Below are 11,704 nucleotides of genomic sequence, written 5' to 3'. Positions count from 1 at the left end.
ACAGCAGCGTTCGCGAGAGAATTCATATCTCAGCAGCTTAAAATACTGAATATAGTTCATATTTAGGCTATTTATTATAGTTTGTGTTAATCCACCAATCAATAAAAACACAAATCACTCTGTATAACTATCACTGAAAACGATTAAGCCAGTGTTTAATTAAAATCCCTCCTCCTCCCTGGTGTGTGCGGGTTTCGTGCCTGCTCCCACACAGTGTAAAAATATATCAGACTACATGTGAGCGGTGGAGGAGAAAAGAGCTGCTGTAAGAAAAGCTGTTGCAGCTATTCTGAGCGGCTCTAATAGAATAACGTGTTGCTGAGGAACATGAGGAGCGTATCAGTGTGTGAGTCTCAGACTTTAGTACCAGTTTTTACATATAAAATCACTCTTTAAGAAGTGGCTGTCAGTGTAACCTATTTTGTCTAACATGTTTTTGTCTATAACTGTATTTTGTTAAACTTATTTTACTCTACATCATTACCTTTTATACAAGTGATAAGAGGTTAACTCACTATTTCATTGTAAAGCTCGTTGGGCTGTGACAGGTATGAATTATTATACTCGTGAATATTATACATCTCATTTCTTATAATATGCATTTAGACAGTGTAATCCTCAAGCTACTTAAACATAAAGGTCTGCATATTTTCATTCTTTAATGGCATAACTACAGCAATTACATATTACTTACAGAGTAGATATGTTTAATTTATAGTAGATATGAAAAATTCATAGTAGGTACAGAATAATTTATATTTGATACTGAATTATTTACACTATTTACTGAATATTTCATAGTAGTTAGTGAATAATCCATAGTAGATACTGAATAATTCACAGTAGATACTGAATCATTCATAGTAGATACTGAATCATTCATAGTAGATACTGAATAATTTTTAGTAGATACTAAATAATTCATAGTAGATACTGAATAATTTACAGTAGATATAGTAGATATAGTAAATATTTCTAAACAAATATTGAATAATTGATAGCAGTATAACGTATAAACGTGTAATGACACTTTGCTGATTAATGCTCCTATATGGTTAAAGTGGACCTGAACTGACCAGCAGGGTCAGTATAACTCCAGCACAACACACAGAAATGCAGTAACAGAGGAGGAGTGTGGGCTCGGTCTGCTTTATCTGTGTGTTTATCTCCTTATAGAATATCTTCACCCACTTGTCTCCTTCTTCAGGCATCATCATCCTGTCCATCACAGCTGTCAGCTCCGGTCAGTCCAAACAACACTAACACTGTCTGTCTGGTAATTATTTGTGTTTCCTTGAGTGGACGAAGTGAAAGAAGACAGCTGGGAGCAGAAGGGGGGGGCAAGAGAGAAAGAATGATAGAAAGAAAAAAAAGAAAGAGAGAAAGAGGACAAGATAGAAATAAAGAGAGAGGGAAATAAAGAGGAAGAGAGAGTGAGAGAGGAATAGAAAGGAAGAGAGTAGTGAAAGAGGATAGAGGAAGAGAGAGAGACAAAGAGAGAGAAAGAGGGCATGATAGAAAGAAAGAGAGAGAAAGAGGGCGAGAGAGAGGGAGAAGAAAAGAGAGGGGAAGAGAAAGAGAGGTGAGAGAGAGAAAGAGAGTGAGAGAGAGGTGAAAGAAAGAGGTCAAGAAAGAAAGAAAGAAAGAAAGAAAGAAAGAATGAGAGAAAGAAGAGGGCAAGAGAGAGAGAAAGAGAGAGAGAAAGAGGGCAAGAGAGAAGAGAGACGATAAGAGAGGGAAAGAGAAAGAGAGGAGAGAGAGAAATAGAGATGAAAGAAAGAGGGCAAGAAAGAAAAGAATGAGAGATAGAAGGGGGCAAGAGAGAGGAGAGAAGATAAAGAGGGAAAGAGAAAGAGAGAGAGAGGAAGAGAGAGAGAAAGAGAGAGGAGAGGAAGACAGAGATTTTTGAGATTTAAACTCAGATGCTGTCAAAGTTTTAAAAAGGTATGATTTGCTCTATCACATGCTTTTGGTGATTGGCTGCTAAAATAATCTCTCATTATTCATTAAACTGAACTGAATCTCATCTCTCAATAAGAGCAAATTATCCATAATCCTCCTCTCTGGCACACAATATGTTTGATCTTCACAAATCGCAGCGTCTAAATAGCATTTCAATGTTTGAGCCGAACACTTGGTATTTTATAGTCCACACACAGCAATGAAACACAGCAGTGAAACAGGCCTCCGGTTCTTTAAAAGACCCTGATCTCCCTTCTCGAGGCCAATTTATAGTCAGGTGACAAGCGTCGCTCGACAAAAACTGACATAAAAGAGACAAAATGTGTGTCTGTGTGTCGCCGACCTTGTCAAAAAATCTGTAAGGGCACTTTGTGCACTCTGATTGGATAGAAACTCCGAAAGTTCTATGTTCTGTGTTGTTGCCGTGGTCACAGTGTGCAGCTGCGTTTACTTTCTTGCTGTTCCACTGCTTTCAGAAACAGAACACGTTGCCAGCTATTCAGAACCTCATAACAATATACATCTATACGACGGTTTGTTTTCATTTTCAATGTTTTTCCACGACAGTGATTACTTTAAAAAGTAGTCCAAATGAAAAACACCCCAGTGTAATTTACCAGGCTAACTGGCATTTTTGGGAAAACCGCAACCCTGCATGATGGAGAAGGAGCGTGTGAGTGAAACACAATGCATGTGGAAAAAAAGTAGTATTTCCGGTTGTCGTAGCGACCCTGCAGCTAAAATCCTCCTGTTAACACAGTTTCACTGTAGCAGCTGTTTTCACACTGTTCTGTGTGTTTCACTGCTGCTTCATTGACTGGATCGTCATGCAGGTTTTCACAGAAACTACAGATGATGTCCTATTCAGACATTTTGATGCTGGTGCAGGACTGTGAAAGCCTACAGTGCTGCAAGTCGCCTAGACTTTAAGTTGGCCTTTAGGGTGGAGCGGCAAGGCTGTCCTCCCATAACTAACAGGGGGTAAACCAGCCTGTAAACATTCCAGTACCACCTCATGAAAATCCTGTCCCAAAACTGTCCAAAAACATTGATAAAGGCAGAGGTAGAAGGCAGAAGTGTTACCCACTACACTAAACCAACCACAGCATCACAGATGCTGTAATATCAGCAAGCAGCTTCTTCCTCTGACCTGGGCCAACCCTGAAAGATCCTGAGGGTCCACAGCGCTGTCAGGGTCACAGTCCTTAGCACCATAAAGTTCTGCATAGTACTGAACTGCCAGCCTCCTCGTCTCAGCTGGATCAGACGTCGAGGTCCCATCGGTGCACCTTAAAAAGACCATCTGCTTCTGCTGTACAGTCTTTCTCTAAAGAGTAAAGAGGAAAGAAAGAAAGAAAGAAAGAAAGAAAGAAAGAAAGAAAGAAAGAGAGAGGGCAAGAGAAAATGAAAAAGAGAGAAAGAGGGCGAGAGAGAGGAGAGAAGAAGAGGTAGAGAGGGAGAGAGAGAGAGAGAGAGAGAAAGAAAGAGAGAGAGAAAGAGAAAGGTGAGAGAGGAGAGAAGAAGAGGTAGAGAGAGAGAGAAAGAGGAGAAAGGAAGAGAGTAGTGAAAGAGAACAGAAAAAGAGAGAGAGAAAAAGAGAGAGAGAGGAAGATAAAGGAGAGAGAGGAGAGAAGAAGAAGTACAGAGAGAGAGAAAGATTTATGTTTATTGTCTATAGCTTTGGCAGTAATGTAGCTCTTTGCTGTGTGAGACCATTAAACAAACATTTATAGGAAATTATATTAATAATTTTTAGTATTCATATTTAATGACATATTTATTAAAGTTTTATTAATACTTCACTTTTTTACTCAGTGGTCAGTACATTCCCAATAACATAACCCGTAATATTCATAGTAATACAGAACTGAACTGAACTGAGAGAGAGAGAGAGAGAGAGAGAGAGAGAGAGAGAGGAAGGAAAGAAAGAAGGAAGGAAGGGGGGAATTGAAAGAAAGCAAATGAAAGAGAAATAGAAAGAAGATAAGCGATAAAGAATGAGAGAGAAGGAGAGAACGGACAGGACTGGACGAGCGAGAGAACGAAACTGTTAAGGAGAGAGTGAGGGAGAGGGAACAAAAGAGATCAAATGAAAGAGAGAGAGATGGTGAGAGAGAAGGGGCAGAAAGAGAGATAAAGAGAGAGAGATGGGGAGAGAGAGCGAGAAAAAGTGAGAACACGAGAGAGAATGAAAAGAAAGAGAGAAAGGATGAGACAGAGGGAGAGAGAGGGGCAGGACAAGAAAGCATGAGAGAGTGAATTAAAAAGAAAAGAGCGAGAGAGAAAAGACAAGAGAAGAGAAGAAGAGGAGAGGGAGGGGCAAACAAAGATAGAGTGTGAGAGAGAGACAAAGAGAGAGAGAGAGCGAGAGAGAGAGAGAGAGAGAGAGAGAGAGAGAGAGAAGGAGCGTGTTAGTATCTCTCCTTCAGTGCTGCAGGAATCTATTGGACGGAGCAGCCGGTTCTACTGCAGCAGCTCAAAGCCTTCAGCCACTCAGCTCACAATGCCTTAGATTACATTAGAATTACATTAGATTACATTTCTTTAGATTATAGTTATGTCACATTTGACAGAAGAATAAAAGGCACAAGAGGTTTAAAAGGTGAGTGAAGATCTTGCAGAATAACCTGCAACCTCCAGCAGCAAACGTCCAGCAGAGTCCAGAGAACGTCCAGCAGAGCCCAGGAGACCATCCAGACCAGACTGATGCTCGTCTCCATGGGCGCCTGGCTGTTACGGAGCAGAGAGGTGCGTGAGTGTGCGTGGGGCTCGAGCACGTCCTCTCCAGCCGCTCAATAATTCAACACCTCTGGCAGCCTGCAGCACACCAACTTTTCCTTTTCAGAAGAACTTTCCGACAGCAGGCGTTCCCCCACGCTCCCTCTTCCGTCTGGAGAGAGACGAGGCTTCAGGGCAGCAGACTTAGCGTGTGAGGTGTGTGTGACTGACGGCGGGCGTGTGTGTGCTTTGAGTGGGTGTGTTTGCTCATGACGGATCATCAAACAAGCCAGAAAAGCAGTGGACATTATCATCTGGACTTTAAGAGTGCGCCGTCTGACCAAGCATCACCAGAACTGAGCTGAACTCCTGAAGAAGCCTCCCTTTTCCTAATGAAAGCCGTGTGAAATAAAAAGCTCTGTGGACTTTTAGGGGGGAAACCGCAGCCCGTTCCATATGGGACTGCCCTCAGACTCGAACCCAGCTAAGGGTCTCCAGCAGAAGGAGATTTCTGCAGTGTGTAGGATCTGTTAGAAGGGGGAGAGGGGGGCAGCTCGACCCCCTTCACACTCACCATGGCTGGCTGCACTAGCCGCTGCAGACAGGGGGTGCTCAAGCTCATCCAGTCTTTTCAAAGACTCGTCTCAGGAACACTAACGAAAGGTAAGATGCCAGATAAAGATGCAGAGGAATGAATTCCGGCTTATTATCCACTCACTGACCTCTTAAATGGCCAGGAGCTGCCAGCATGCCCACACTTGCCCACTTCTCACTACTATAACTTAAGAAAAAAGCTAGTTTGCACTGCTTTCCATGTTGTTACTGAATAATACAACTTAGTATGTAATAATAATTTGTTAGATATGTATGTAAGTTCTATACATTATAAGAGTTGAAGTCTGAGAAGTAAATCTTGATTATTAAATGTAATTATTGAGATCTACTATGAATTATTCATTATTTACTATGAATTATTCATCATCTACTATAAATTATTCAGTTACTACTATGAATTATTCAGTATCTACTATAAATTCAGTGTCTACTATGAAATTAATGTTTAAGCTCTTCAGTTAAAGTGAGGAATTGACATGTGGGCCCACATACAGACTCTTAGAGTTTAAGGGGTTAAAAAAAGATGATGAAACAAGAGCTGGTTTAATATTTACGTTAAATATTGTATTCACTCTCACATCTGCTCTGATTTGAGAAAACTAAGTTTTGCTTGTTATTGCTTGAGTATTGAATCCATGACCCTTGTTATCTGTTAAGCTGTGAGTCTGTGGGGTTTAGGATGCACACTGCAATTTGAGTTTGTTTTCTTTTTTGGATTCTTTTTGCAATCTATGCTGCCACCATTTTGATAGGCAACATCAAGTTCGTTCAGCAGCACTGTGAGAATGCGATATACTGAGATAATAAAGCCATAACCAATCTGGCTCAAAAAAAATTATTTTTAAAGTGTATGAATTGATATAGTTGAGTGTATTGCCTTATTATGTCTTATTTGATTGGTTGCTGTAGTGATAACAAATTAAAGCTGAAATCTAAATGGCTGAGTGTAGCAACTTTAACGATGGGTGGAGGAAAGACGCCGGGGGCAGGTGTGAAGACGGAGAGCTTTCTTTTATTATTATTTATACACAACGCAAAACACTCTGCTTTTCAGCCCTACAAAGTAAGACAAGACGCTCGCTGGGACTTTTCAGTCCTTTCTTTTCTTTCTTTCTTTCTGGTTCAGCTCAGCTCAGTTCAGTTCAGTTCAGCTCAGCTCTCACTGCCTTCATAAGTCTCCTTCTCTCTCTGGGCTCTGCCACCTACTGAAGGAAGAGATGGCTATAAGTAGGCTAGCAGAAACAAGGCACAGGTGAACATAATCAACTACTTAGCCCGCTGGTTCAGCCAGACCGGCTTATCCGTCCCACATTCAACGCTCGGCCACGCCCTCCTCTCCACACTGAGATTCCCCACTGCAGTACTAGCGCCCTGTCCCGAACTGCATACTAGCTCACTAAATAGTGTGTAAAAATAGCCCTATATACCATTAGAAGTGCACTTGTTAGTGTATTAGGTGAAGTACAAAAGTGTGTGGTTTGGGACGTGGCGGTGGATCAGCCAGTGAGACGTGATCAACAGCTGCTCTGCTGTGTTGCTCGTTAGCTGCTCATTAAACACCTCCAAGAGAGAGTTTGAGGTGTTTGTTGATTAAGGATCATTTATTGAGGTAAATTCATGTAGTTATTGAGGTAAATTAATGCATTCATTGAGGTGAGATGATGTTGACTTTGTATTCGCCAAATTTCGGAATTCGTTCTATGTTTAAGGCGACTTAGTGCAGCACCATTTAAGGTGGAATGGAAAATTCAAATAAGAAGCTGGCTTCAGCTTTATATGTGTATGCATAAGTGTCCACATGTCTTTTCATGTTTTTCGTGGTCATTCAGATCTATTTTGCTTGGTTTTTATCCTCCTTTTTTAGTTCCCAGACATCATTAGTCCTTCTGTAAAGACGTGTAAAGATGGACATGAGTGCTCCCCAATAGGCCAGTGTCCTTTACAGTAACTTAAGCCATGCTACGATAGCCACGCTAGCTGGCACTGTTAAAACAGCCAGTGATCTTTCTGCTTATCAGATATTTATCTTTGATAACCTACACCTATGCTAACAGTGTGACATTTCATACACATACAAACTGATTTGCAAATGAATAATGCTTTCTAAATTTTGGATATTTTGAGAAAATTCAGCATTTTTTGGCACCAACCTCTGTGTTTTCATGTCGCATAGGTCAAAGAACCAAGCATTTCTGCTTTTGCTTAGAGAAAAGCAAGAAAGCACTCCTTACTGATTCTGGGTCTGTGTGCATTGAAACGCTGCTGGAATTTCCAGTTATGATCAATACACTGTTTGTTTCACCATTATATGTATTTTCCATTCACAGAGGCCAGTAAAGTTGAATGTTGTTAAACTGGGTCTGCAGAAAATCGAATCCAATCTAATCGAATTGATCACGTCCTGCTCACAAGTGCAGTCCCGAAAACGGAAGACTGTTCGGGTTACATTGTGGAGATATGTTTACAGTCTCGGTGTATAGCTGCCACTGAATGGGCCAATATTGGTATCTGAACTGCAACAAATATGAATAATGCATTAGGTCCACGTTCTGCTCCCCTGAACTCAGCGTGCAGGAGAGTTACACACGCCTGGTTGTACCGTCATGCGATGTCTGTGGTTAATGTGAACTGAGATGTGTGATTGTGTGGATGGACAGATGCTAGCACACATGGCAAATAAACTCGAGTCTGATTCTGATTCACTGCCGGCGTGAACGCCACAGAGCTGCAGTTGGAAGGTTGCATAGAAACGTGTATGTAAGACTCACGGTGAAGCACGCTGATGTATTTTTTATGTTATGTATTATCCAGTATGAGTTCATGGTGGGACACGGAGATGGTACCTCAGTCCCAAAGGCACAGGCAGACGCAAAGTGTAGCAGCAGCTGAGCTGGAGATGGTCGAGGTTTAGTCTTTTTGGATTCTGCTGGCTGGTTGTCAGAAACAATGTAAAAATATTCAGGCTACTCACTATGGCAGGCCTATTTCTAGCTATGAGTGGTATAACCAGTCACTCAGGGTTTTGAGACCCCATGAGTATATATGTACATGTATATATGTAGACACACACACACATATATATATATATATATATATATATATATATATAAACTCGCCAAAGAAGACGTGACATAAACAGAATGTAAAACTTTATGTCGAGGCTTTTTTTTAAAAAACATTGCACCACTTTACCTGATATTATGAACATACATCATCTAGAAAATGAAGAATATTTAAATCCTTCATTTCGTCAAGGATGTAGTCAGTTTCAGCGTCGCTCCACATGCACAGACTGAGAAATCTGATTACTGAGCTAAAATCCAGCCTCTTTATCGGATTTCTTAATCAGATTTTTTGACCTTACTCCAGTCTAAGAAATCGGAATGTGCTGTTTACATGATCATTTTAATAATTAGATAACTGCAGAAATCTGATTATGATCCGATTATGGAGTGCATGTAAACACGCTCACTGTTTCATTTTATTATTTTGGTAACTTTTTATAAGAGTCATGTCTGTAAGAATCTATGGACACATTCACAACATGCAGTAATGCATTCATAACACACACTGTGGCTATAAATATTTGTACACATTACAGTCATGTTTATAATGCATTATGAATTGTAAACATAATGCATCGTAAGTAATGGTCATGAGACGTTTAGTGAAACTCCCAGCTTGCATTATGAAAACAAACCTATCATTATGGGGTGTAGATTGTTATTGATAGACATGACATTATAACCCAAGTATAACTTATAAGAATTTATACACAATATAAGTAAAATTTTAAATGGTTAAATTTTGATCTAGTATGAATCTGCAGTGTGGATAGTTCTTATAATCTGAGAGTAATGACTGTGGAGTGACTGGTGTTCTGTTCTGTTATTCTACAAAAATGGTATAACTTACTCAGCTAATAGATGCTGCCATGTTGTTATTGTTATTGAGTGTGCCCTATAGCGTAACAGTAACATGAACATCTGGGCTGTAGCCTTTCAATCCAGGCTATCAGTGCAGAATTTGGAGAAATTATACAGAGACTTTACAGAACATCCAGCTCCTGCTCTGGTTTCTAATGAGAATGTCCTCATCTAGACTGTTCTCTCATTCTTCTGTCAGCTGTATTTCTGTCCTGCTATGCAGGGACAGTCTGTATGGCTGCTGTTGCTTTTCCAAATGGCTTCATACTGCAGTGGGTTAGTCCAGACACTTCAGGAGCAAAAACATAATGGAGCATGAATCCCACTGTACACTACTTACATTCACACACTGTATGTGTATTTAGCTCTTTCTGGGGACCAAGTGTCCTCAGGATGTAGAAAACATTTTGTTGTTTATCTATGAGGAACCCAAAAAACAGGCTAATCTTTTGCTAGTGTGTGTGTGCCTATTGGCTTTGAAGAGAGTTGAGGCCTATTTACACAAAGTGAAAAATCTGAATGAAATAAGAGAATATGATTTTAATGTAGTGTAACCAAATCTGATGGTTTTGTTTTTTTAACACTAAAAAAGAGGACAAGAAAAGGAAGCACTGCCCCTTAAAGGTCCTCACACTGGGTACAAACATTCAACACAGTGATGGGCATTAACATGGGCATGAACTAGGATACACCCCATAAATCAACTCCTTGGAATTATAAGGTTCTCTCTGCATTCTGAGATATTGAGTTTTTTGCCTTCCAGATAGCAGAACTGATATGTGAACACGTCTCTGTAATACATGAAAATGACAGACACCCTAAATTTATTCTAAATGTACAAAATCAAAATCCTATCAAATTTGTAAAGGAGTTTTTTTGGAACAGGTGAAATGCAGAACCTTCTACTCCTAAGAACTCACTTTCTGCTTAGAGTTATAAGGGTCTATGCAGCAGAACATGAAAATAAACAATGATTTCCACGAAACGAAAACAATTTACTCATAATTTCTTTTAAAACATGAAGTTAGTGTTGTAGCAGGGTGTCTATGTGTGTCAGAAATTTAAATTCACTGCTTTCTATGACACGCATTTGTATTATTTATTTATTTTTTATGACATGTATTTCTTGTTTTAGGACAAAACATCATTTTCTTTGCATTGCACATTAAGCATTAGGGTCAGGGCTAAATATTTCATCCAATGCAGAGGTCAGTTTTAGGTATAAACCATTAGTTAAAGTTTAATTTTATATCATAAATGTGACTCTAATGAGCCAAAATGTCTTATATTGGGAAAAAGAAGAAACGATGGTTGAATGAATGACATTAATGTTGATGTTGTAATTAAGACTCTTTAATTCAAAGGTTCACTATTTAATGACCTTTAATGCTTAATATTTCAAAAATTTAAGATAATAAGACTTTTTAAAGAGCTGTAAGACGACAGGCAGAGTTTCAGCAACATGTTTTCGTGTTTCATAAAGTTGTATAAACTTTTCCCACAGTCACTGAGCAGAGCGGCGACACGACAAAGAAGCAGAACCTGACTGGTCCTCTTCTGTGTATTTAAACTGCTGATTGGCTCACAGAGAGAACCTTATAGAACAAAGTTAGAGTTTGACTTTGGAGATAGAACCTTCTTGTTTCCTAGATAAAGAATCCAAAAATGCACGCAACTAAAAACACGTCACATTATGTTAAGATTAAAAATTGTGAGTAACTCAATTTTGACAAAAATGTCAGATAGAACCTCATAACTCCAAGGGGATGAAATGTCTATAAACAGTCACGGTGTTGTCATAAGGTACTCACCATCATGCTCCCACATTGAACTTCAAATTCTGCATTTTTATAGAGTGTTGTTTAAGATTTAAAATTGAAAGATTTTGCCTATTCGCACCATTTTAAAGACATCAGGCCTGTTCACAGCATTCGGGCCAGCTCCACTTTCTGCGTTGTATAGATGTGTTAAGAATCTGTTGTCATGGTTGCAGTTTATACAAATGGCAGCAGAACAGCTCACGTTGCTCATGGCAGAGCATAAAAACATATGACTGCTGTCGGAAGAAAACCACGTATCTCCATTTTGGTTGTTTTTCAGTTTTTGGCATGATTTAAAAATTCATTTTACCCGTTACATTGTCTGTAAATTTCATGATGAATGGACCAAAAGAAACGGCCCAAAATTACTTGGAAAAAAGTCTGGGTTCATTGACTTACATTAAAAGTAAAGTAGGTGTTTTCCTTCTCCTGTAAAGTTACCATTTTGGAGATATGAGGTTTTATTCAGACAACAGCGATATGTTTTTTTGCTCTGCCATGAGCAACGTGAGCTGCTCTGCTGCCATTTGTATAAACTGCAACCATGACAACAGATTCTTAACACATCTATACAACGCAGAAAGTGGAGCTGGCCCGAATGCTGTGAACAGGCCTGATGTCTTTCCTCACGCCAAACTTACTGTCAACTAGTTCTCTTCTTAT

At 39.6% G+C, this 11,704-nt stretch overlaps 1 protein-coding gene across 2 annotated transcripts in view; it reads left to right on the top strand.

Annotated features, from left to right (window-relative positions):
* The first annotated feature begins 242 nt into the window (after positions 1-242).
* The window catches only part of kcnip1b (Kv channel interacting protein 1 b), a 65,543-nt gene continuing 54,081 nt past the window's right edge, over positions 243-11,704 (top strand). Inside the window, exons 1-2 of one of the 2 annotated variants that reach the window (XM_036595412.1) lie at positions 243-346; positions 1,177-1,243. Coding sequence is in view for 1 of the 2 variants with exons in the window: in XM_036595409.1 (XP_036451302.1) it covers positions 5,256-5,343 (88 nt within the window). In the remaining variant the exon portion in view is untranslated. Of the gene's footprint in view, positions 347-1,176; positions 1,244-4,562; positions 5,344-11,704 lie in introns of those variants that run through there. The other variant, XM_036595409.1, reaches the window with a different exon arrangement.

The sequence above is a fragment of the Colossoma macropomum genome, unplaced genomic scaffold (genome assembly GCF_904425465.1).
Source record: "Colossoma macropomum unplaced genomic scaffold, Colossoma_macropomum, whole genome shotgun sequence".
Lineage (NCBI taxonomy): Eukaryota > Metazoa > Chordata > Actinopteri > Characiformes > Serrasalmidae > Colossoma > Colossoma macropomum.
This window is presented reverse-complemented; position numbering and strand designations above follow the sequence as displayed.